We start from the raw sequence: 27,499 nt of genomic DNA on the forward strand, positions 1-27,499 counted from the left end.
TAACAAACATAAAAAATTTTATTTGAAAGAGGATACTTTAAACTACTTCTCAACATAATCTCCAAGCAAATTAAGGCATTTGTCATAACGTGTGACAAGTTTCTGTATTCCTGCTGCATAGTCCTTCGCCGCCAGGTCATTGAGATACGCGAGGGACCCATCTTGCACAAATTTTTGCATAATGCAGATGGTGTTTAACAATTTCATGAACAATTGTTCGAGAAACATTGGGAAAATGCTCATAGATGTCATCAATTGTGACGCGCCGATCGTTCCTCACGAATTCGTCAACTGAGCTCACCAGTTGGTCTGTAATGACAGACGGTCTCTCCGAACGCTCATCGTCGTGTGTGTTCCCCCTCCCCATGTTGAAGTTGCGACACCACCGCCGAACAGACGACTCGTCCATTACATTGTCTCCATACACCTCCTTTAATTGGCGATGAATATCACATGGGCGAACGTTTCTTGCATTGAGGAATTTAATCACTGCCCTCACTTCACAACTGGCGGCGTTCTCAATTTTTTTAAACATTGTAAACAATCACAGAAACAACACAGGCAATGCTAGCGTCACGCAACTTGGCTCAGAGAAGGCAGACAAGCCACTGAAGCTATCTGACCTCGTCCAGCGGCTACTCGCGTCGTCAGCACTTCATGCGGCACGAACGGGTACTACTTTCCGGATGACCCTCGTATAAGTTTAATGCCTAAAATAATATGCATACGACGATAGCTTAAATGGAAGAAGGGACCATTAGGTCTCAATTTCGCCCAAATAAAGACCTCTCTCTATTTATCTATCGTCCGAGGGTTAATGATTACCCTTGAGGTGTCTCTCGAGTTGAGGAAATAAATAAAAATCGCAAGGCGCAAGATCGGGTGAATAAGGAGGGTGTGGAATCGGTTCAAATTTCAGGTTTCGCAGAGCCTCTCCAGTTGCGCGCGAGTTGTGGTATCCATCGTTCACAGATTTTGCGGTATCCCAACTGTTCAATGATGTTGCCGACACGTTCCCTGGATATTCCAATATGGTTTGCGATACACTTTTGAGTGATTCGCCGGTCATTTTGAATCAAATCTTCGACGAGTTTATTGTCTGTGGCAGTGATCGGACGTCCGCTGCGTGTTTCATAAAAAATTATGGCTTTGCCAGGCTCGCAACCACGAAATTTTACTACTCATCGATTTTCAGTAGACCGACCAACGACATCATCACTATAAACAGCCTTTAACGGTGACGAATCTCAGTAGGAGTCACTTTTTCAGCAGTTAAAAATTCGATAACAGATCGCTGTTTAACTCGCCTTGACATGGCACGAGAACACGTCTCAATACTTCCGCTTCTCAAAATACACTGGATTACTGTAACTATCTCAAACGTGCACATGAGTGTTGAGGGGGAATGTTACTTCCATATGCCACCAGCATTGCTTCTGAAGGTCACTTTATTTATGGTCTACAAGCATGTGTGCATTAGTTTTTTAGCCAACCCTCGCATGATCGATCGAAAGCACTTGATGAGCCTCGGACAAGAAAAAGTACCGCGTTCGAGTTTCAAGAATTCGCAATATAACGCTTCTCTATGGATGAGTTATGTTAACTCACAAGCTGGAGGGATTCATTGTTTGTGAAACTAAAAACATCAAGCAGTATTGAAACAATGAAACACTCTTTGAGAGAATAAACTGTCAAATTCTCTAGTTTCGAGAATACCTTGCAATACTTCAACAGCGTTGCTATGTACATGTAGCTGAGAGTATTCACAAAATTCCAAAATACCTGAGTGCTTCCTAAATAAAAAGTAAACAAGAATGAGGATGACGTGTTTGAATTTCCAGTTTAGATTCTTTGGTTAAAACCGATTACGATTAATGTTGGTTTCACCCCACTAGTCAGTGAATCCCGGAAAGAATTTTCGAGGGACCGCCGGCCAAGGTCACGTGAGCGAAATTGTTAATTGGAGGTCGTGGAGAGGAGAGAGAGAGAGAGAGAGAGAGAGAGAGAGAGAGAGAGAGAGAGAGAGAGAGAGAAGGCATCTGCAGCCGGCTCCACAGATTGTCATCGCTTCTCTGCCGACGGGCGACCTTTCCAAGGTCGGTGCGACTCTCAAGGGCGCTTGACCTTGCATTTCTTTCCTCTCGAAGCCAGAAGTCATGCTGGGACGTTTGACATGCGTTTTAAATATCTAGGATTGCCTGCGCTACAGAGACATTTTGACAAAACTTAAGTCAACAATTAATTGTTTCTTCAGTTTGGAACAGAATTCGGAAATTTTTTCTATGAAGAACTAATTTCGCAGTGAAAATTATATTTGCGCAGTATTACAAAAAATCCTCCCATGTTCTACACGAGACGTTTGCTAATCGACAATGTTGACAACAGGACGTGTCTTTTGAGCTAGAGCCCCTCTTTATTTAGCAAGGCGCAGAAAATATCCGAGGATATCAACATTAAAAAGTATGCAGAATCAAAGAATCTAGTTGTCTCAATATTTAGCATCGGGTAACAGAGGCAGAAAGTGTTCAGTGCTAAAAGAGTGAGGTATTGTAATATATTGTATGGAATCTGAGGATTTTTTGGTGGCATGTTAGGGATAAAGTGGTGGGAAATGAGGGTTCCATCGAAAATCTAGTTTTGAGCCGTTAGACTACTCCTGATAATTGTCTATATTTGCGACTAACTTGTGACATCGCCGTTGGCTCAAACAAAATAGCCAACACTTTTGAGATTTCCCATGTCCTGCTGTAATTAAGATAAAATATTACTCCATTTCCATGCCATCCACTGTGGCCTAAAATTAATTAATTTTCTATCCGCATTGCATCCCCTCTTGGTACGCATTAAACCAAGCCTTGGCATCCACAATGTTCCTGTCAGTAGTTTCATCGATCTTTCCTCCATCAGATCTTTCTCTAAGAACATCATCTTATCCGTTACGATTTCGAATATGTTGTATTCACCAATTCACCACCATTATTTGCGTATAAGCTATATTATATTCATTGCCTTCCCCTTTCTACTCACCTTAGCATTGCAAAGATAGTCTCATAAATGAATGCGATCCATTCCAGTTCCCAGAGATATCTCACTTATTACCTCTGAGGCGATGCCATCCAATAATCAGGGTCATAATCTGCGCAGTCATCTACATAATTAATGCAAATTTCTTCCATTCCATCACTAGACATTCGGCAGCATCCATCAATGAAAATAACATGCAAATGAGTGTAATCATGCAATCATACCTCTAGAAATAATAGCATTGAGCCAGTAGAGATATCACCGTAATAAACATATTTGTTTCACCTTTGTGATGGGATGTATCACAGTAATACGAGGGTCATCCGGAAAGTAGTACCCGTTCGTGAAATAAAAAGACAAAAGTAAATATTAACAAACATAAAAAATTTTATTTGAAAGAGGATACTTTAAACTACTTCTCAACATAATCTCCAAGCAAATTAAGGCATTTGTCATAACGTGTGACAAGTTTCTGTATTCCTGCTGCATAGTCCTTCGCCGCCAGGTCATTGAGATACGCGAGGGACCCATCTTGCACAAATTTTTGCATAATGCAGATGGTGTTTAACAATTTCATGAACAATTGTTCGAGAAACATTGGGAAAATGCTCACAGATGTCATCAATTGTGACGCGCCGATCGTTCCTCACGAATTCGTCAACTGAGCTCACCAGTTGGTCTGTAATGACAGACGGTCTCTCCGAACGCTCATCGTCGTGTGTGTTCCCCCTCCCCATGTTGAAGTTGCGACACCACCGCCGAACAGACGACTCGTCCATTACATTGTCTCCATACACCTCCTTTAATTGGCGATGAATATCACATGGGCGAACGTTTCTTGCATTGAGGAATTTAATCACTGCCCTCACTTCACAACTGGCGGCGTTCTCAATTTTTTTAAACATTGTAAACAATCACAGAAACAACACAGGCAATGCTAGCGTCACGCAACTTGGCTCAGAGAAGGCAGACAAGCCACTGAAGCTATCTGACCTCGTCCAGCGGCTACTCGCGTCGTCAGCACTTCATGCGGCACGAACGGGTACTACTTTCCGGATGACCCTCGTAGTACGATGCACTACCATAACACCCCCCGCCACAGGCCCTTACGATGGCTTGCGGAATACCGTTTTCTGTTTTATTCGCTTGCCTGCTGAATTCTTCCCTGCACACTAGAAGGGCTTACAGTACATGTAATCTTTTCCTTTCAAAGAAATAGTGGATTATAAGTCAAGCCTGGTTAGAAATATTTTATGGTGTTTTCTGGCACTTAGTAATCAATGCTCAAACCATTCATAAAAAGTGCAGCGGTAGGAATTCGTGAAACCAAAATAAATTTTCCTTCTATGTGTCGGCCGAAAACTTTCCTGCAGGATATATCTAAGAACTGAATCGGGTTTTGAGAATTGCTTTAGTTCAATACTTTAATCTAACGAAATGATTTAGAAAATGCTATTTAGCCCATTAAAATAAGATTAAATAGTGATTTCGAGACGGCATAACATCTCCTACCCTCTCTCTCTCTGCAAATCGTTCGGGTAGATACTTAAATTTCAATTACTGGTCGTGCGAGGGAGTGCGCGACTCTTAGGGTAATTAGCGCTATAGCCTTGGCGGGTGCGAGCAGAAGGTGAGCAGAGGGGAGTGGGTCGACTCCTGCCGCCCTCTGGCACTTTCCACCGGCAGGAGTCCACTGTTGTGAGGGGCACTTCCAATCATCTCGGAAGTCGTCATTCTAAAAATTATAGAAACTTAAATTGCCCTCCTACAATCTGCTACTTATTACGTGTTAAGGCAGTGCCGGCCAGAACGCATGACAGGAATAAGACGCATAATGAAAGAATAAAACGGCTTTTAGTAAAATGCATTTCGAATGACATTTCGAATCATGCAGGGTTTTACACAATCATTAGTTATGCTGTTATGGTAGTCAAATGATTTTTAAAAATATTCGATATTCATTATCAGATAATTGCATTTACCAATCAAAAGTATTTTATTTTATTTTTATTTTATTCAGTATAAGTCCGAAAACAGCACATTTTGGCCTTTAAATCGAACTATTAACAACGATAACAATGATCCCATTTACAAACACCCAAGCTCTAGATGGAGCGAAACTCACCCAGGCGGGAATCGAACCCGCGACCCTTGGAATGACAGACGAGGACGTTACCCCGCCGCCACCGGGGCCGACTAATTTGAGCGAATATCATCTCCTTCAAATACCGAGGACTTCCTATCGTTGGCTTTCCATTATTCCTTTCTTCGTTCTTAAATTCTGCCTGCCTTCGTGCTGTCAATGAATGGCTACTGTCTTCCTTCCTCTGCCACTCTTACTCAACATTCTCCACCCTATCACAACCACCAACATAAACTCACTGCCTTTCAATGTTCCCTTCATTCACTTCCTCTGCATTGTCAGAATTTCCACTAGTAACGTCCTCCCTTCCGCTATCCTCTTTAAAACTTCAGCATTGGTTTTCCTCTCCGTTCAACTTGTCGTTTCCATTCTCTACCATGCATACATTTCAAAATCCTCCTTTCTTCGTTCATCCTCTTGCCTCAAAGACCAGGCTTCACACCATAAAGCCTCCATTGGTCTTCATTGATCATTTCCTTACATATTTAACTTTGCACACATGTAATAACGTTCTCTTCTTCTTGTATATGCTTCTTTTGTCTGATTCTTCTCATAAATCCCCAATAACTATGCTCATTTTCCTCCGAAGTACTGCCCAAAATACATGAATTGCTGCGCTTGCTCTATTTTATTCCTTCCTACTTGAATGTTGTATTTAGTTTTCATGATTCTCGAGAACATCGTCAATTATGATTTCTTTTGTTTAATGTTAATCACATACCTCCCGCATTGTTCCGTTAAGCCCTTAGCAATAACTGCAATCCCTTTGTTTTCTGAATGTCGCTGCGCAGTGTGGTAGTCAGTGAGCAGAGCGTTCGGTTACTACTAAATGGAGAGTCCTGGATTCAAATGACATCTGGGAGATTCACGAGAAAATTTCACGACTTCACCTGAGACTCGGGATTTCATAGGCGATCGCATATTCCCGTAAACTCGTTGCTGGAGACCCAGGGAAGCTCCTAATCGGGGATTGGGGGGCTGTGGGGTGGCTTCTAATGGCATCGCGACCTCCCGTCGGTCGCCAAAAGCCCTTGGCTCCTCTCTCTTCTTTCGGGTTATGCAATCCCCTCTTCTCGCTCGTGAGGGAGGAACTGGGATGAAGGCTAACCGCGGCACGGAGTTCCAACCGCAGGCCGTCGAACTATTAATCGTCCTTCCATCATGGCCTGAACAAACGCCTATGCGCCGTCGTTCGCCAATTGTTTCGAAAGATTTCCCAGTCGCCATTTGGGGAAATTAGTTGTTCAGTAATAATGAAAGCGCTATTCTGTTGAGTCATTATTATTCACTCTGATGGGAATGAGAATGGGAATTCCCTTTGTTGGGAATTATTCATTCAGATGGGAAACATCTCCGTATTCTTCCCTTCTTATACGATGCCTCGAATTCTTTAAAGATCTGTTGAACTCAATAATTAACACCGAATCCGTTTAAATTATGAGTTTAAGAAAAATGTTCCTTTATTTCCGAATTTCAATCACTTAAATGATGTTAGCACTGAAAATGATGTTAGCGTGCCCCGTGAGTCTCGATGGTAATTAGCATCATCGTAAATTACATTAGCACTTATGTGCTCACAAGAATTTTTCCATATGACTCCGAAGTATATCTGGTGACTTGATGAACCCATCCTTCCCAGGACACCGTCGGCCTGATCGCCATAAAGCCGTGTCAAATAAACGTTTTGATATTGTTTGTTTGAAATTAATTCTGTTCTTTGAATTGTCCATTTGTAAGCAAATTGCCAGGTTAAGATAGGAAAGGGTGGTGAAAGTATCCCAAACAAGGTCTACAGAAGGCAAAGAAGAATGCTTTTTGCTTAAAATTAGTATTTTTCGTTTGAGACATCCAGTAGGGAAGGGTCGAGGGGTGTGGTAGGCGTAGTGACGATCCGGAACTGGCCGGAAGTAATGTCATCCATCTGACTATCCATTAGCAGTGGCTGCATTAACTCGACTAAGTTTAACAGTAAAATAAAATAATATTTAATCCTTGTTCTCTTCATCGTGGTGTAAAGTAGCAGCAGAAAGAGCCCCCCTTCCATGACCCCTATTTTCATTTTCATTGATCACATGAAAAATATAAAAAGAAAGTCAATGTAACAATTTCAGAGTGTAAAAATCATTGGCCTTCACTGGGATTCGAACCCGGATCTCTCGATGTCCGGCCGAGTACTTTAGCCAGTTAAGCTATGGTTCAATTTAGTTTTATTCGGCCTAGTATGTTACACTGCTAGTGTTTACATTGTACACATTGTCAGCTTACAGATTATGGTTACAGAATATTTTTTTTTCTTATTATGGTTACACACTTACATAGACATACATTCATATACATTGCATAAAACAATTGTGACCATGAACAATACTGTGGAAGGAAATAATGAAGGCAGGGTTCACAAGATATAGAAGGAAATATTTGGATTAGCAACGGAACATTACATTTGGTTGGAATTATTGATAGCTTTGAAGCACAGTTATTCAGAAAAACAACTTTTTAACCACGGACGAAGTGTGTCCGGTACCGGGGGCAGCCACATCCGTTCCACCAATGCTTGTATGCCTTTAGCGGAATGTTAATTCGCGGTTCTCAACTGTGTGAATTCCTGTTTATAGATCTTTTTTAGAACTTCCCATTCTCTGATTTTATTCGCCTCTTCGACCGCATGACGGACGAAGGGGCGAATCGGCTAGCTGAAGGTGGTGCTTCACTTCCCTCGTCATGACTGTGTTCGCGATTAGGTTAAACATTCCACTACGTGCCTCATCGTTCGCCCTGCTGGTCGCCCAGTTTTTCCAAGAAATCGCTCTTTTTGACGTATTTTATTGCTGCTCGGTAAGCGCTCTGACATACAGGGTCTTCGCCCGAATTGCTTCTCCATCTCGCAGGAGAGAAGCGACCTTTTTCGTTTCATCAAATGCCCTCCGGTGACATACGTCGCGCGCGAGTTCCTGCCACGCGTCCTTGAGGAGTATCAAGGTGTCCTGCGACCCCGTTAAAAGTTACTGTTCTCGTATCTCACGCAGTTTCGTGGAATTTAAATCAAGTATTCATATTAGCAGATGACCCTGCTAATTAACAGTGTTTACATGTACATCGAGTGCTTCTACAGGAGCACTTCGTGAATATTTGCAAGGGTGCATGCCAGCTCCAAAGCCACATCACGATACTTAAGGATCAAAGGTGTCAAATTGCGCTTATAAACTGAAAAGTCGAAATACTTCAGATCTCGCAAAACGTATTGAAAAAATCTATGAAGAATTGCAGGCTATTTTAGCAGGCTTTGAGAAAAATCAAACTTTTTGCAAGTACACTTATATTTAAGGTAATTTCGTAAATAACGAAAATTCGTTGTCGAAACGCCCCTGTCCATCAGGCAAATTTATAGCAAACTCATATGAAAGAAATGAGCCCAAAGTTTAAAATTTAAAACCCAATTTAAACACTCAATTATTTTTACAATTTCAATAAATCTACTTAGGTTTTGCACAAAATTACCATTAAGTTTTGGGGTGTAGGATTTCGAGGGGCTAAAACTCTTAATGCCCTCATTGCTTTCTTAGCATGAGTCTATATAAGGTAGAGTAGTTTTCTCTGGCCCTATGAAATATAATTATGTACTTATCATGTGATGTGATAAAATTGAGCGTTTAATACAGAGGGCATGAACATTCAGTTGTCCAAATATCGTAAGATTGCCTCAGTTTGCATCTTATGGACTAAATGTTTCTTTAAGCTCCATTTTGATTTTAATGAATTTGATTGCTTCAAAATTGAGCTTAAATAACTAAGCTCAGATAGCTAAGTGGTTATGAGAATTTGTGCACAAAAAATAACAGTCGGGATTAATTTTCAAGTCTTGCCGCTACAGTTACAGGACCATCCATCATCGAAGAAAAATTGATTTTTACATTGTAAAATCCTTGTAATGTAATTGGAACATTGATTTTACCCTCCTCTTCTCATGAATGCAGTCTCTGTGGATACGAGCCTTTCTGGGATGAGGCAGGAGAGATAGCCATTCAGCAGAGAGCAATACGTGGTGACTACACCTTCAAGTCCTCCTGCTGGGATGGCATCTCGGAGAGTGCCAAGGATCTGGTCTCAAAGGTTAGTCTGCTGTGCTCTTTTGATGAGGAATCCAGCCAGAAAAGTAAATAATCTTTATGGTAATTCTTTTGAGAAAAACAAAAATATAAATCTCCCAAAAAAAATGACTTTAAAATTTTATGTGTATTTTAATCAATGAGGTAACATAAGTCAACTTTGGCATGAGAAAATGGCATTATCAATAAGGGTGATGTTTAATATGATGAAGATAACTAGATATGGGTAGATAACATAAGTAGAGATTATAGATCGCAGGACCTATCAATAGATATAGATAGACATACAAGTAGATTGATATGTTGACAGTATCTTCCTCCTTTGGCACCATAGTTACATTATGCTATCCTCTCTAATTTTCCAAGAAACTGCGGGAGATGCCACAACAGTAACTTTTGACGGAGTCATCCCCTAATATGCATTACAATGCAACAATTTTGGAGAGTAATAATCATTCACCTTGTCCGAGATTTGAACCTGGATCCCTTGATGTCTGGCCGAGTGCTTCAGCCAGTTAAACTATCAAGACATCATGTTAAACCCTGATATTTTTAAGAGTTTCAAAATTTCAGGATTTAAGAGGACTCCTCAATTGCTTAATTGGCCAAAGCACTCAGCTGGACATCGAGGGATCCAGGTTCAAATCCCGGTTGAGGCGAATGATTTTAATGCTCTGAAATTGTTGCATTGTAATACTCTTTTATTTTATTTCATCTGTTCACTCATCTTCCTTAGTCTCCTTTACCTCTTGCTTTTAACACTTTAACACCCTTACTGTATGCAGATAAATGATCAAAGAGGAATGGGAAGAACTGGAGGTAGGAATGACAGTGGGCGGGGAATTCGTAAAATCAGTCAGGTTCGCTGATGACCAAGCTTTAGTTAGTCAGTCAGCCAAGAGGTTGCAAACATTTCTTAGTGAATTGGAAATTCAGTGCAACAGGTATGGGATGAGAATCAATATTAATAAAACAAAGGTTATGCGATTTTCTAGAAAGAAAAAGGCTGAGCTAAGCATTAAAATAGGAGGGCAAAAACTGGAGCAGGTAGAACAGTTTACGTATCTCGGAAGTGTTTTGGACCAACACGGTCAAAGTAGTAGGGACGTAAGGGGAAGAATTGCGCCCTCATTCACACTCATTCAAACATGAAAAACCCACCATGTTGCGAACAAATATTAATTCACATGGAATCAGACATAAGAGATAGGAACATATCAGAGGTAGGGAAGGTGGAATCGAGCAGATCACAAGTGCAAAAAAAATACATATATAATCATTCATTCACAATGATACATACAAGGAAAGGGGATAGGAACACAAATTGGACATTTCCTGCGTGTATAAGAGGCCTAAGTATTGCTTTATGTTCATTCATTAATGCATATATATGTATTTCAGTAACAGTTATCTGTTATATTGGAAGGAATTATTTTTGCATCTTAGCCATTGTAATACAAGCTGGAAATAATCACAGAATAGTCTTAGAGCATCAATTATTCTTGTTGAGATACTATAAAAGATTCTTGCATTTGGTACCAGTACTGGAATACCTTGTAGAACTATTACCTTATATACTGATGGCTGGGATTCTTAAGCTATGTACTGGTGCAGAAGTAATTGTATCTAGTTTTCTTGCAATAGGCACCTATCTCTAATGCATATAATTTGATAATTGTTACTGACCACTCATTTTATCATAATAATAATAATAATAATAATAATTTTTATTTGTCCAGAGACTGCATCATACAAAAAAATTGTACACATAGTATAGGACACGTCAATACATACAATAATACACAATGTAATACATATACCTATTCTAAGTTTCATGTTCCATGAAATTCCTAATAGAATAGAACAAATTCCTTTGAAGAAAAGCTCTCAATTTCCTTTTAAATAGACAAATGTTTGTGCTGGATTTCAGGTCCTCATTTAGCTTATTAAACATAAGGAGACCCATAGATTTAGGGCCTAGTGCGGTGGTTCTAGTTCTTACGTAAGTTCGGTGCAGATCATTTTTAGACCTGGTCCCATAGTGGTGAATACCACAATTTGTGTCATACATTGAAAGGTTTACAAAGGTGTACACCAGTAATACATAGATATAAATACATGGCAAAGGTAGAATGTTCAATTTATGGAATAATGGACGACAAGGAGCATTATGCTCTGCTTTGACAATTAGCCGTACGGCTCGCTTTGGAATTTTAAATATTGTGTCTGCAAGCGGAGAAGAACCCCAGAAAAGGATACTATATACTATACAGGAGTAGATATTTGCATAATATATTGACATGAGGACATCCATTGTTACGGTAAACCTGATGCTTCTAATAAGGAAGCAAATGGTATTCAGTTTTTTGCCCAGGTGACATATATGCTCCCACCAGGACAACCGCCTGTCTAAAACTATTCCTAGGAATTTTGCATGGGGCGCTTGGGGAATTAGTTTTCCACTTGATTCAATTGCAAAAGTGGCCATGTTTTTGTTTTTATTTGCAAAGTAAAGTAGTTGGGACTTTTCCACATTTAAATTCAGCTGATTCCTGCTACACCATGAGTGCAGATGTTGAACGGTTTGTTTAGCATTGTTTGTTAAACTTTGGACTGTAGAGGCAGTGAGTATGATACTGGTATCGTCTGCAAATAAGAGTGGATCATCCCTTTCATTGGTTCTTATATTCTCAGGTAGGTCATTAATGTAGAGGAGAAACAGGATAGGACCCAGAACTGAACCCTGTATCATCTGCATCATAAAATGGATTCTCCATTTGTACCTTTCAATTTGGTGTGAGAGATACCAGAACATTACCATGGCCAATATATTTTCTAAGTGTCATGGGAACAGGGATTATTCCTCATGTTTTGATCTTATTTGCAGCTTCTTCAAGTGGACCCAGAAAAAAGACTGACTGCGAAAGAGGCCCTTGTTCACCCATGGGTTTGTGGTGAAACAACAAATCAGGAACACATGGGAGCAACGCAGAAACGGCTGCGTGAAATACATGCCAGGAGGAAGTTCAGGGTGTGTATAGAAGTACATACAGTGTCAAGGAATTATTTATTCTTTGCATTTAACTCTTAAATTTGGATACTGGTGGATTCGTAGAATACACAATTCTCTATTTTTGCTGCTTCTAAATCCATGATTTTCCTTTAATGAGGGAATTTCTGTTAAACTTCCTCACATTTTCCTTTTGATCCCAAAAAAAAGTTCCTTTATCAGACTGGAAATTAATGCAATAAACTATTTTAAGTAAAATAAAAAATATTAAGTTATTGTGCTTTCATCTGAATTTTTAATGTTAATTCATGAATTACTTTAAATTCATTTTATTCATTCAAATAATCTTCCTATTTATGGTTAGGGTTAAGAGGTCCCTAATGACTCTAACCTTCTATGTATTGCATGTACTTTCTCTTGTTTGTCTTACATTATTTCATTCTAAATTTCTTCCTAACTTCTGCCTGCCTTCATATTGTCTACAAAGCCCACTTTCTTCCTTCCTTCACCCGACTTTTCCAACATCCTCCCTTCTGTGCCAGCCTTTAACATATCACTATACTTCAATATTTCCCCTACCCTATTTCTCTGCATTTTTCTGATTTCTACCAACAACTTCCCCTCTTCTCCCAACATATTTAAAACTTCAGGGTTTTTCTTCCTCTATGTGCCACTTATTTTCTCCTAACCCTGCCAAATCTCAAAAGCCTCCAAACTATTCTCATTCTCTTGCCTCAAAGACCAAGTGTCACATCCTTTGAACGCCATGCTCCATATTATCTTTATTAGTCTTTTCTTTGCATCTCTAGGTAACACACCCATCATAAACTCTCTTCTTCTTTTGTAAATATATCAAGGGGACTAGTATTTGAAAAGATTTGGATGCATTTGGTATGTATCATCCATCTAAAAAGTTACAATTTAATTTTAGGCTAATAAATTTTTGGTGGAAATGAATACCTTTAGAATTTGGCTAAATTGATTTGGAAATCTAAACCTCAAGCAACCCTGTAATACAAATTTGAAGAATTGATAGAACTCTACTTGAGTTCATAAAATAGCAAATGACATGTTCACCAATATTCACTGGTACATTTATCTAGTATATCCTGCCTATGTCTTGAGATGCTGGCCATGCATGATGACTTTGCACTTTTTCCAGGCGGCAACCCATGCAGTCCTTGCCACGAGACGGGCAATGGCACTTCTCTCACTGAACGGCTCTCCAAAATTGAGCAGCAGCCCAAAGTTGCCATGCCAGGAGAGAGGTCTTCCACAGACAGAGACAGCAACTCCACAGACAGCAATGCAGGAGAAGAATGAAGGTGAAGGGCAGCTTGCATTGCAACCAAGCATCAAAATTACACAGAAAGAGGTGCAGGTGTGATGGTTGTTTAAAAATGCATCAACAGGAGTTCTTTCTGGTTCATCCAAGAGACAGTCATTCGTGCAATTCACCTTCTTCTCACACTCAATTTACCAGATAATTAAACATGTCATGAGTAAAAACAATTTATGTACTAATACCTATTGTGGAAAATAAAAGGTTACAATTGAAATTATAGCATTCATGGTTTTTATTCACAAATGATATTCAAAGAGCTATAAAATACTAACGATAACTGAATTAATTATTTAAAAATACTGCTGTTAATAGTGGCATTCCAACAATCAGATTGGACAAATCATGTAATTTTCATAATTATGATTGAATTAGCTCATTGTATTTGGCTATGTTTGGAGTGCCAAGATTCATCGATTCACCACTCGATATTCAATGGAAAAGTGCTTCACAATTGTCAATTTCTTACAGTGACATAAGGACTGAGAAAAATTTATTAAGATTTGAAAATGTAGGAAAAAATGACATTGAGCATACAACTAAAAATATATAATGCAATGTAAGGTACATAAGTGCTGAGAGATCATATCCCTGTTCAGCTGTAAGACAAAAGCTATTGGCTATAATGGACAAAGATTTTGTGTGCTACTTTGGAGGGAATAATTGTCATCAGCTTTGAGTTTCTGTAAAAAAATCTTGTATTAATTATTCATTTTTTGTCACCATTTTATGACTATTTATTTCTTACATTGTGCTTGAAATGTGTTTTATTCAAAACATTTTCTATATTTCAGCTAAATGTCTTTTATTCTATAATTCATTCAGTTATTTTAAATTTTGTATTTATATATTTGAGTTCAGCTGCAGTCCAGAATGTAATATTGTGCTGCTGGGTTCATGGAAATATAATATGCATTATCATAATAATTATGCATCTACAAAGTAAAGATGGTAATACATGGAAAGAAGGAATGTTCATGGGAGCTTTGTCTTCTGCTGGAAGGAGGAGCCATTGAGGGGGGGAGGAACACAAGGCACGTGGGGGGGAGAACAGGGGTTGGAGAGAGATTGGAGAGTAATAATAATAAATCTTTATTCATTTTGAAAAATGGTACAACCATATTAAATGCCGTCAATATAAATATTACTCAATATATAAACATTAGTTCTTAAATGAGATGAAGGTTGTCACAAAAGAATTCATCAAATGAGTAGTGTGGGTGAGCAAGTAACCAGGTATATACACCCTATTCTTGAAACTCTGGATACAGTCCTATTTCAACTGAGTAGGCAGATAATTATCCTTTCGTATGTTCACATTATGAAAAGTGTTGCAAGCTGATGGCAATCTACAATAAGTAGTAATTAGATTTGATTTACCTTTTGTGGAGTAGTTATGGATGTTGAATCTTAATTGGTAAGTTTCTAGATTAACTCTTGCGTGAATCAGAGCCATGAAGATATATAAACTAAATACAATCATGATTCCATACCTAATAAAAAATGGCTTGCAGGAATCACGTAGTTGTATATTAGCAAGAGAGTGAATAGCACTCTTTCGCAGTAGCAAAGTTTGTTTAACATGTGGGGAATAACTCAACTCCATAATTCAAATGACATTGAAAGAAGGCATGTTAAAGTGTTCAATGATACTCATTTCAAATGAGAAAGTTGAGCTTTCTTAACCTATAAACAGCTTTACTCAGTTTATTACAGATCTGACTGATGTGGGTCTCCCAGTTAAGTTTGTATCAATGTGAATACCTAGTATTTTAGCAGTTTCATTATCAGTTATTTTTTATTTAATGCTGCATACAATATGCTGTGTTTTTTCAGTTTTTAAATGTAAATGATTAATATCAAACCATTCCTTAGCCTGTCTTTGGGTAGTGTTAGATCGTACCTTTTCAGCTTCTCGATGTTGACATTTTTGAAAAAAAGAGGTGTCATCAGCATATAAAACAGATTTAGGTTTCATATTACAGGGCAAATCATTAATCATGATGATGAAAAGTACTGGACAAGCGCAGAGCCGTAGGGTACACAACATTTTACTTTAAAAGCTGCAGACTAACAGTCATCGAGTTCAACCAATTGATAGCGATCACCCAAATATGACCTCATTAGTTTCAGCACAATACTCTTAACACCATAATATTCTAGCTTTGATAGTAATGTTGAATGATTATCACAGTCAGAAACCTTAATAAGATCACATAGTGTCACAGGGACTGATTCCTTCCTTTCAAATACATTAATGAAATAATTAACTATGAACTCTACAGCCAAAATTGTAGATCTCTCAGATCGAAAGCCATACTTTGATTTATAAAACAGATTATTTGACTCAAAAAAATCACATATTTAATCTTTCATTTACCAAAAACGGGGGCTATGGAAATGGGGCAGTAGTTGGTTAAATCATCTTTATCACCTTTTTTATAGACAGGTACTGTTTTGGAATATTTTAGAGCTGTTAATCAGCAGGAAAATCTACTGTCTAAAAACATAAGTTGAGTAACATAGCTAATGGTTCTGCAATGAACACAATAATGTCCTTGATTAGGAAAGTAGACGGACCATAAATATCCTTACTGTTGGATTTTTTAATTTTTTTAACAGTCGATATAATATTAAATGGAGTAAAAAAATTCCATTTAAAATTTTAATTATTTGGAGGAAGACTTTGCAGCACATTGCCAATGTTGGCAGAATCAACTTTTTGAGAGAACAAATTGTCTTCGACAGCTTTCGATAAAAAATTATTTTTGGTGTGAGAGAGTTGAGGGAGTGCAAAGACCTTGTAGAGTGGGGAGAAAATTCTAGTTCCCTAGTTATTGCATATAAATCCATGGCCTACATAAAATTGTGATGTAAAAGAGACATTGTTTTTAACCTTGAATTTAATAAATGTCAAAAATCAATGATTCTCAGCTATGTGGTCATCTGTATGCTGTGGGGGAAACCACCTCCACCCACCCCATGCCCTATGGAGAAAACCAAAATCTATGCTTGCCAGACAGATTTAAATATACATATGTAACTTGAAACAGTTTTAATTGCAAGGGAAAGTGTTCCTATTCATTGCGTGACATCCTGTTAGAGTCTCAGGTGAGCTTCATTTCATTCAGTTCCAGATTCAAATCTGAATTTTGCCCTTTGACATCCCCAGCAAAAACAAAGCTCTATATACATATCTCTTGGTGTCTACCAGGATGCAGCACAGGGAATGGAGTTTTCCCCTCAGCCTGGATTTGTAAATCCACACAATTAGGTTTAGGATGAATTATGTGCTATGTGGAATGCAATATGTTAGGTAATTTGTAAGTACTCCCCTTCTGTTAGCCTTAATTTGATTTCATGATTTATTATGATGGATTTAAAAAAAATTGATTTTATGGTTTATTAAATGCAAAGTACAACAAAATGACAAATTAAAAAGAATAAAACACACAGACTTTTACATGTTGGCCAAAGATACAGCTACATTTCATACAGAGGGCAGCAACATAACTTCCTTTTTTGAAAATGTTTTGCGTTTGAAGAAAGGAAGTTATGTTGCCGCTCCCCATATACTGTAAGTTGCCCATATGAATTGGCATTTACACAAAATATTTCATATTAATAAAATAACAAAAAGAATGATGAGGGAGCTCCTTGATGCTGTACATAAGGAGCTCCTTTGCTGAATTGGGAAGACATTAAACCAATTTATTGTTTTCCTAATATGACATTTAAATTAAATATAGCATTCTTTAAGAAATATATATTTATTTCAGTTTCATTTTGTTCAGCCACTATTTCATTAAGCTTCCCAAAATTCAATATAAGATCATGATGTTTATGTTAGCAGCATTGGTGTCAAAATTATCAACTCTTATTTTTTAATTGAGAAAAATATCCTCCTCAAGATTTGTAAGCAATGTGAATTTTAATCGGAAAGTCAGCAATAATCTTTTTATTAACAGTGACAAAGACCTCATCAAATGTAATATATTTCATAATTTTATGAAAGGAGGCTTGTTGTTAAAGTTTAACTTAAGTAAAATTGTCATCTGCTCATGACATCTAAATTTTACAAAAAGTGTGTAGTAGCACTTCTAAAGCTATACATGTAAGACTCTACCACCAGACTACACGATTAATACAAGGAGCAGAGAGAATAGTAATATTCATAAATAGTTACAATATTGTATGCATATTTACAGAACACTTATCAGCATAAAATCTTTATTTTGGCTGTATCAGCATGGAAATTGATGCCCTTATGTTGATACAACTCAGTCAATGCCATATGAAAAGAGTATGAACATGAAATAATATTCAAAGTTTGCATCAAAAGGACCATAAATATATACTTGCAACCTTGGTTGCAATATGTTTGCACTTACAAACTTCTTCATCATTAAGTGTTCACATGTAGGCTTATTTGTAATACATTAGGTAATTGTTATGTGTTGTGACTTACCTGTTTCTTTTTGATACCTATCACTCTACAGTAATTAATTTTTTCCTCACTTTGGGAAGAATTTGTATACGTCTTTTCTTCGTATGTACAAAATGAAATGTCCTGTGCTTCCCAGTAATGTGACGACATGCTCAATTGGGATAGGATTCATATTTTAATTTACCTTGTCATTAGGTCATAGTTAATGTTGGTCAAGATTCCTAGGACATAGTCATTGATACTTAACATTAGAGAACAAGCTTCAATCCACATTTTGAATTAGGACATACTCGTTTTAGTAATGTCCTCTCTTTCCACATATAAGAGTAATCATAATTAACCACAGATAATTCCACCGTCTTGATGTAGCATGCAAGACCAAGATGAGGAGGGCTCACTTGCCTAAAATGAAATTTAAAAAGGTGTTCAGAGTTAAAAGCCACTACTCTATGTCACCTATCTCTCTATGTAAGAGGGTCACATCCTAGGGTCAATATAGCTACTAAATGGGCAAGGCAACTGTCTGGAGTGCCTCAGCTCCTAGTGCATTGGTAACTCTTTGATCCTCCCCCGCACCATGAAGTGGCCTTCCTTGGACCAGATGCACCCCGGCTGACTACTTTACATAAAGTTTATTTGGTGATGTATGGGTATATGAATGATGGGAATAAGAGGCTACACAGAGGAAGTAGATGCATGCCCATTTATTTAAATGATATAGCTCATGAGAAGAGGAATCTAATCCATGGTAATGGATTCAGTATCTGGGTTCGACAATAGCTTTAAATGGACCTGTGCCAAGAGTGAAACCGGTGACACCCTTGGTGGGTGGTGGAGGGCAACCGGGAGGATTCTTGAAACAGATGGCATGTGAGATGACTGAGAAGAACACATAGAGACTCATTTTGGCCAGGTTCTCCCCCAAACAGCGACGTCGACCTGTAAGAAACATATTTGAAAGAAATTAAAATTAGAAACAATTCATCAGGTAGTAATATAAGACCTGCATTATGGGCAAAGGAAAGATTCAATGTTAGCAACTTCATTAGTTTTACTTCAATGCTATAAAATAAAATCCACTACAGCCATCATTGTGGCATATCAATTTAGTATTGAACTTCACAAAAACAGGTTGATAACTGAACAAGGGAAAGAGGATGATAGCAATGTTCATACTTCAGCCACAAACATATAGTATGGCAAATATGTTATCTCATTTCAAGCACAAATGCAAACGCCATCTCATAATAAATAGTTTACGGTTGAGTTTATTATTGAGCGATCTTTGTGGCATGACACTTTAAGTAAATTACAAGGTGTTATTTCACATTTCTTAATATTTGCGGTGGTTATAACAAAGTTTTCTAAGTTGAAAGATCAATCAAATTTTAAAAATTTAATGGCAGTTATATTTTGCAAAATTAGTATTAAACTTACCCATGCCAAAGGGTATGAGCCATGACTCATTCTTAACAGTTTCTGGTCCCCCATTGATGCCAGGGATTAAGAATCTCTCAGGCCGAAAGACTTCTGGGTCACCCCAATACTCTTTGTCCATGTGCAAACTTCGCAGGTTGAAGAGTAACATGCTCCCCTGAAAAAGAATTTCCTTTGTTTGTACTACTGCTTCAATGCCAAATAGAACCCACATCACTCAAAAGCAGTGGCTTTTGAGTGGAGCTTTGGGATGAGTTCATTTGAACACAGTTTGTTCACCTTTGGAATCGAGTATCCCATGAATTCAGTGTCAGCTGTGGAACGGTGAAGGATGCTCTGGGCAGCTACATTGCAGATCCTCTGGACTTCCAACAAAACAGCATTCAAGTATGGAAGGCTGTGAATATATACACTCAATTATGAAAAGGCCAATACAATTTAAAGGCTATTAAATGATATCAATGAATGGGCCATACTTTATTTTGTCATCAACAGTGGGTATCCTATCCCTTCCGACAACCCTGTCTAATTCTTCATGTATCTTTGCTTGAACATCTGGATACCTCACCATAAAGAGTGTGGCAAACCCAAGAGTATTGCTAGTTGTCTCAGATCCAGCAGAGAACAGGTCCTTGCAAAGGGCAATTAATTGGCTCTCTGTAAGTTCAAAAGATGAGATAAACCAATTAATGAGGGAAGCAATGCAATGTACTTATTACAACCAAATCTTAAATATAAATTATTCAAAATAACCTGACATCAGAATTATGAACTACTCAATTGTTCTTTTATCCAAATAGGTACATATATACAATATACTAGACAAAAGCATAAAATGTCAAATATTACAACTATATCCTACTTTTCATTGTCCTCTAATTCATGCAAAAACTAATATTAAAAGTTATTCTTGTCACACATCTGAGAAATAAAATGCACACAAACACTGAATGAGTTTCACAATTTATGGGATGAGTTAGAGTACCTATATTGAAAAGTACCCAGGTATTTTCTTTCAGACAGTAAAGCAAGATGAATGAAAACAATTTTATTTAGACATGAAAAGATTATCAGCTCAATTTTTCAACGCTGGAATCTGAAAGAGTTCCAGCACATTCAGCTAATAATTGTCTCTTTTAGTTACAAAAACTGAATTTCAAAGAAAATTTTTTAATCCTTTTAGGAACAGATATGCCAATTTATGTAAGTTTTAAGAATGACTTAATGAATAATTGTAATACTTGATTGAATATGTTTTTAAACAGTTCTTCCAAAAGGCAAAAAATTAAGAATCAAGTTTGTATGTAGTAATGAAACTAATGCGTACTAAAGACAATTATAAAGTGAAAATTTACGTGAAAATGATGAGTCTTGAATCTCTTCACGATCCTGAAGCTCACGGAGGTAAACGTCAATCAGATCCCGTGGGTGTCCATCAGAAAGTGTTCTCTGGTGATCTTTCACCGTTTCCTGAAAATAAAATTTTAAAATAAACTAAAGCTAAATAACAAGGTCAGTGATATGCAAACCTACCAGTTTTCATATTTAATTACTTTGAAATTAAATTTGTCTACAAAATACTTAGAAGAACTTATAGTAGTGGTTTTTATGGGAGGCAACCGACAGCTGAGGTCATTTACACCATTAGGGATGGATGGGAAAGGATGAAGGGTGGAGAGAAACCCGGCGTCGGCATTAGCCTACTCTTTACGAAAGGCGCCAAGGGGTCCGCAGTTTAATGTCCCATCTGATGAATGGGGTACATACTCAAAGTGCCCTCCACAAAGCACCTCAAGTAGGGATCGGAACACCACTGTAAAATAGTATCTGCTGCCACCAGGATTCAACCAGGACCAGACCTGCATGAGTAACTTTGTACCTGAGGATAACTAACGCCCATGCGTTGAAACTAGTTGTACCAAATGAAATATTTCGTGGAAAGATAAATTGTTTTGTTTTTTTACTTCAGCTATAATCTACTTCCACAAAGTTAAGCCTGAAAATATCGAATATTTTATAAATTTTCCACAGGTTCCAAGCCATCTTTTGCCCAGCACTACTAACTATGCGACCATATAGCATTTAGCATTTTTCACTGTAATTAGACACAATAAATGGTGACTATGTCTCCACAAGTTATATAACTTGCAGGTGCATGAGTATTATGAAGGTGCATGCTACTGAAAAATATTCTGAGTGAAAAATGTACCCACACTTATATGAAAAATGTAATATTTGTAACTCACTCAGCATTTAAAGTCTTAAGATTTGGATAATTTATATTTTTTTGATTTTCTTTACTTAAATTAGGGAGGAATTTAACCAGATTGTGATCTAAAAAAAATAACGGAAATGGGATTTTTTAAATGCCAATAGTTTCATCTATTGAGCATAGCATAGTTTCATCTATTGAGAAGCCTCGGCACAACATAATATACTTCTGATAGTTTATCTACTAGCATATATACTGATTAGCAATAAAACCATAAACACAGTAATCAACCCGAAGGTCGGTTTAGTAGGTAATGGTAGAGATCACCCAGTACTAAGCCCTATACGGCGTGTGGCATTCACACATCAGGGTAGGGGGGCCAGTTCCTTTCCCTGTGCCGGTTATGGCTTCCCAGGAAGACCTGGTACCCGAAAAATCACTTTAGCTTGGGTGGAGCTGCAGGTGCCCAGAGTGTCTTGCCCGGGAATCGAACCCGGGACCCTCCGGTCAGCAGTCCAACCCTCTACCCACTGGACTACCGCGACCAACTGATTAGCAATATGCAAAAAAAATTAAAATTTTGAAAAGAGTAAGGTACAAACAACTTTTTTTGCAATTAACTTATCATTTAAAGCATTTGAAAGATTGAAGTTGCTATTTGACTCATACAAGGTTTGTATAATAAGTACCATTAACAATTTTTCCTGACGTGGGCGTTGAGTGCTGAAATCAGACCGTGAGAGTAAGAGTGAACATGATCACAGATCGTATATTGGTATTGATAAGATGACAGTGTATTCACCATTATCACTGAAAATTCTGATGCGAAAGATCTGTGCTACACTCGTCCTTCCAAAGGACGGACGACCAAAAGAACAAAGTCGAGTAAGTCAGCTTGCAAAGACCTGTAACGACATCGCGACGATTTCCCAACCACATTACAGTTCCGAATTGGCACCAGCAGACTATTTCCCAATCCCAAAAGTGAAATCCTCCCTTAAAGGACACAAACATGGGACCTTAAGTGCCTTCAAAAGAAGCATGCACTCGTACCCTTAAGGACCTTCCAGAATCCACCTACCAGGGAGCCTTCGAGTTGTGGAAAAGGAACTGGCAAAAGAGTATCGACACTCGAGGGATGTATTTTGAAGTATATTGAGGCATTGCAGCTATATTTGAAATAAATCTATTTTCCCGATACTTTTTATACAATACATTTATGTGTATTATACATGTATTAGCCTAACCTGGAAAAAGCTCCACATTTGTTTGTGGAGGCTGTCATACTCCTTGAACCTGGGCAGCAAAAACCTAAGGAATGGTATGGCATTGAACAGTCCTCCTGAGACATCCACGGAGCGAGATATCCTGTTGACGAGGCCTGTGAACTTCAGAAGGCGCTCGTCGTCATGGGAATACCTCTCACCGGCCGTCATCACCCAGAGAGAGTTGAGGACGGGGATGGTGTACACCTTGTGGACGTCCATCCCACCCGGGCCGGCCTTGCGTCCCATCTCGGCGAGCCGAGAGGCCATCTCGACGGCCTCTTCCCTCAGCATGTACTCCATGGAGCGGGTGCCGAAGCCAAGGTCACGGAGGTGACGGAGGGAAAAGCGCCGCTGCTCGCGCCACTCATCGCCGTCCGTGAAGATCACCCCTGCACGAGAAAGCACCATCAGACACATGGGTTCTACGGCTCCCAATCCCAATCAATCAATGGGTATCCCAATCAATGCGTTGTTGATTGGGATAAATCGAAAGAAATAAATTCCGATTTATTACATCATCTTCAGGGATGATGATGTAACATAAATCGAAACCCGTACACTTATCTAGTGGAAAATTGTTACTCTCTTTTCTTTATTTTATTCAAAAGTATGCCCTGCCCCTCAGTATTACACAATCTTCGCCTATCTAGGAAGTTTTTTGGACCAAGATGACCTAAGTAGTGGGTTCATTAGAAAAAAAATCAAAACCAATTCTTTCCAAATGACCTCATTAGCGTTCTGTTCATCTGTTTTTTAGTCTCCCCTTCAATACCTCGTCCCTCCCGCTACCTACAACGTTGGGTCGTATTCCCTGCCTTTCACAGTCTCCTCGCAGGGAGGGGGGGAGAGCGTTTTGTATTGCATGTTCATGTGGTGGTGGAGTTTCGCATTCTTGCTTGTTGTGTCCTGGCTTGCGTGTTGTTGGATGGCTGGAGTGCTGCATCCTGGGGTGCAGTTGTTTGTTGGTCTATGGTATATGTGTTTGCATGAGTGCTAGATGAAGGGATTGTTGCATGAGTGTGTGCGCCGCTGTGGGTGTAATTTTGCATGTTGTTGATTTTGCATGTGGTATTGTCCATTTTTACGAGTGGTGACCTAACACCCCCCGGCACACGCCCTTGCGGAGGTTTGCGGTGTATTATGTAGATGTAGAAAACAATCGCGTTCAGCAAAGGATCTTTTACAAAACGGATGGAACGTTGAGTAAGGATGTTAAGTAAATATTTGTAATGAGTGGAAACTTGGTCGTTGAGACAAGATGATTGGTGCATATCAGTGGTCTTTGAAATGTGGTTGCGGTAGGAAATGGATTCAGAGCATTCTGATAGGCAGTGGGATGTCGACGATCGTGACTGACAGGGGGGGGGATGTTAGGCAAGCGAGGAAGAGGCAGGAATAGGATATGCACGCTGAATAGAATGAAAGGAGGAGGGAAATACATGTGCGGTTTTGAAGAGTTATTAATTGTAATGCCGAATGTCAGGATGCGTCAGGAGAGGAACCCAAACCAAACGCGGTCAGCAGACTTCCATGAGTAGAGAAAAGCAGCAAGAATTAAATCTCCGAGTCCCTCCTCACCTCTCCTCACTCCCATGGTGCGGTGGCGGAAGACGAAGCCGTCAGGGCGGGCGTCGAACTCCTCCCTGCTCAGTCCCTCCGACACCGCCTCTTTGCCCGCCACGAGGATGTACTTGGTCCAACCAAGACGGAGCCCGACGACCGCGCCATATTTGTGCGCGAGCTCAGCCCATGCCAAATAGTGGACCCCGTGCTTGCTGATGATGTTCAACACCGTGGTCAGGCTTCCCACAATGGGCAACCATTTCGGACCTGCGATTTGAAAAAAAATCAATTGGTCCACCGACGAAATGGTTTAGTGACGGACATTACAAGTAATAGTCAAGCCCGTAAGAAGTCACATGAATGCTACTTCTCTGAAGAGAGGCAATAAACGATTAATGGCTATCATTTGAACAATTTCAGAGTATAAAATAAAATTCACCTTGCTCGGGATTCGAACCCGGATGCCTAGATGTTCGGGTGTTTTAGCCTATCAACCTATGATACAATTTAATTTTATTCGGTCCAGAATGTTACACTGATAGTGTTTACATTTTACACCTTGTCACCTGACTGATTATTGTTACAGCATATTTTTTTCCTTAAATAAACACATGTATACATATACATACACATACATACACATCAACATAAATATGCATATACATACAGACATAAATAAACATACATCCATATACATGTACATGGGTGGTCCTAAAAAATTACAGAAAAAATGTCTTGTATCTTTGTTAGGTCGGAAACTTTTCAGACCACCCTAGTGTATACAATTGTGACCATGGGCAATACTGTGCAAAGATATAAATGAGGGCAGGGTTCACAAGATATAGTAAGAAAATCGAGGCGTCATCTTACATACCGAAATTTTGGGGGATTTAAATGAACAAGATGTTGTGACGAAATACCGTACATCCAATGCCACAGGCATTCGTCGTGGTGTCGATTCGTCATACAGGGTTCGTCCGGAAAATAAGTGTACTGACTCCTGGGCTGGGCGCGCCGCTCCAGGCGCGCCCAGTACCGCTCTGACGGACTACGATTGGAGGGGGGTATGTTGGCAAGCGACGCTGAAAAAGGCAGTCGGCTCTGAGCTGTGGTGTAGTGAGGAGCTCTGTAACGCGAACCTCCACGCTCGACCCACGTCACGGAACGCGATGCCGAAGTTTTTGGAGCAGCGTTATTCCATCAAATTTGCAGTAAAGCTTGGGAAATCGTCTACCGAAACTTTCGGTATGATTAACCAGGCTTACGGGGAGTCAGCCATGTCCAGAAACATGATCTTTCGGTGGCACAAGATGTTCGTGGAGGGCAGAGAAGAGGTCGACGACGAGTCTTTGAGAGGTTCCCGATGATGCCTTCGCGGGAGCGTTCAAGGAATGGGAACGCCGCTGGAACAAGTGTATCGACTCACAAGGGTCCTATTTTGAGGAATATTAGCTTAAGATATGTAAAAGTGTAATACATTTTTTTTCCTGAGCTCAGTACACTTATTTTCCGGACGAACCCTGTAGTCCACGAGGTTTAAAGCCAACTTGTAAACACTAGGGGTGTTTTACCTTTGACAAACTCCAAGACACTGCGGGAGATGCCGCGACAATAGCTATTGATGGAGTCATCTTCTAAACGTGAATTACAATGCAAAACATCCAGGTTCGAATCCCGGCCACTGCGAATGATTTTTACTCTCTGAAATTGTTGCATTTGTTATACACATTTAGCGGGTGACTCCGTCAAATGTTACTGTCGCGGCATCTACCGCAGTGTCTCGGAATTTGATAATGTCTTTGGCTGTTGACCCAAGATTCAGTGGCCGGCTCCATTTTCACACCAAGTTATACCGGCGAAGAGAAATGCCCCATTGAATAATGATATACACACACACGCATCTCACAAAGTACAGCAGATATTTTACTAAGCCGTAAAAATGTAAGCAGAATTCTGAACAAATGACTTGAAATCGGAAAAGACAGCCGTTGGCGGACGTTTGAAAGCAATACCTGGTTTTTCGTCAAACTCGTTCGCGATGTAAATAATGATTGTATTATTATTATTATTATTATTATTATTATTATTATTATTATTATTATTATTATTATTATTATTATTATTATTATTATTATTATTATTATTATTATTATTATTATTATTATTATTATTATTATTATTATTATTATTATTATTATTATTATTATTATTATTATTATTATTATTATTATTATTATTATTATTATTATTATTATTATTATTATTGTTATTATTATTATTATTATTATTATTATTATTATTATTTATGCTTAATTTATTAATCACTGCTGGTCGGAACGTCATAATTTGGTGTTAAGAAAGCGAACAGTGAAAAAGAAACACAAAAATCAATTATGACCACATTTTTTCATCTACTGGATGCGTTATTACTTAATTACATCTGATGTAACAATGGATGTGCTGCTCCTTTCAGTGAAAAGGGTTCCTATTGCTGCCGTTAAGAGTGAAAAGCGTTTCCAAAACCTAAATTGGCGATGTGCAGTGTGCAAGAACAGAGGGTAATCATCCGCTTTCCCAACTTGCGTGTTCTAACCCCATTCTAAACTCATCGTCAATTGACTCGATGATGTGGAAATGCGGGGCCGTGGGAGCGCCAGCTGGAAGAAGACCCCCGGACGTCGTCACGTGACGAAGAGCGCCGAGAAGCCTCCTCGTCGTCGCGCTTGCCATGAGGGTTTCCCAGCGAAAAAGGTGAACGTTCTGGGCGGCCGTGAAATCATGGGGGTGACGTTCTGAAATACAAATGTGTACGTCTACTGGGAGACTATGTCGAGAAGCGACAGAAATTTCAACTTTCTAGTGAAAGTAGTTCGTAAGAAAAAATAGGAGATTTTAGACATTGAAAGAAACGTACCTCTTTTCATTTGATAAGCTCACGCCCACGTTA

The 27,499-nt window shown here is 38.9% G+C and overlaps 2 protein-coding genes across 4 annotated transcripts in view; one reads left to right on the forward strand and one right to left on the reverse strand.

The window, feature by feature from the left end:
* LOC139695066 (calcium/calmodulin-dependent protein kinase type IV-like) overlaps window positions 1-13,850 on the forward strand; it is a 76,115-nt gene extending 62,265 nt beyond the window's left edge. For all 3 annotated transcript variants that reach the window (XM_071593681.1, XM_071593683.1, XM_071593682.1), the window contains 3 exons: window positions 9,142-9,277; window positions 12,161-12,304; window positions 13,446-13,850. In XM_071593681.1, the coding sequence (XP_071449782.1) occupies window positions 9,142-9,277; window positions 12,161-12,304; window positions 13,446-13,670 (505 nt within the window). In that variant the 3' untranslated portion in view covers window positions 13,671-13,850. The remainder of the gene's footprint in view (window positions 1-9,141; window positions 9,278-12,160; window positions 12,305-13,445) is intronic.
* A 4,293-nt stretch (window positions 13,851-18,143) lies between these two features.
* LOC139695233 (methyl farnesoate epoxidase-like) lies at window positions 18,144-27,282 on the reverse strand. Its single transcript, XM_071593918.1, has 8 exons — window positions 27,132-27,282; window positions 24,568-24,819; window positions 22,969-23,378; window positions 20,865-20,979; window positions 19,986-20,166; window positions 19,789-19,906; window positions 19,510-19,666; window positions 18,144-19,011 (listed from the first exon to the last, which is right to left on the reverse strand). The coding sequence occupies exons 1-8, from the start codon at window positions 27,280-27,282 to the stop codon at window positions 18,830-18,832; spliced, it is 1,566 nt and encodes a 521-aa protein (XP_071450019.1). The 3' UTR covers window positions 18,144-18,829.
* Window positions 27,283-27,499: the final 217 nt, after the last annotated feature.

The sequence above is a fragment of the Hetaerina americana genome, unplaced genomic scaffold (genome assembly GCF_022747635.1).
Source record: "Hetaerina americana unplaced genomic scaffold, ioHetAmer1.1.p SCAF_6, whole genome shotgun sequence".
NCBI classification, from domain to species: Eukaryota; Metazoa; Arthropoda; class Insecta; order Odonata; family Calopterygidae; genus Hetaerina; species Hetaerina americana.

Excerpts from the sequence above, each read along its gene's own strand:
- LOC139695233 (XM_071593918.1), bottom strand. The coding sequence starts at position 27,282 with ATGGCAAGCGCGACGACGAGGAGGCTTCTCGGCGCTCTTCGTCACGTG. Across the intron at positions 24,820-27,131 it reads AATGGGGTTAGAACACGCAA|GTCCGAAATGGTTGCCCATT; the intron begins GTTGGGAAAGCG and ends TTCAAATCGCAG. Across the intron at positions 19,907-19,985 it reads ACTGTTGATGACAAAATAAA|CCTTCCATACTTGAATGCTG; the intron begins GTATGGCCCATT and ends ATATATTCACAG.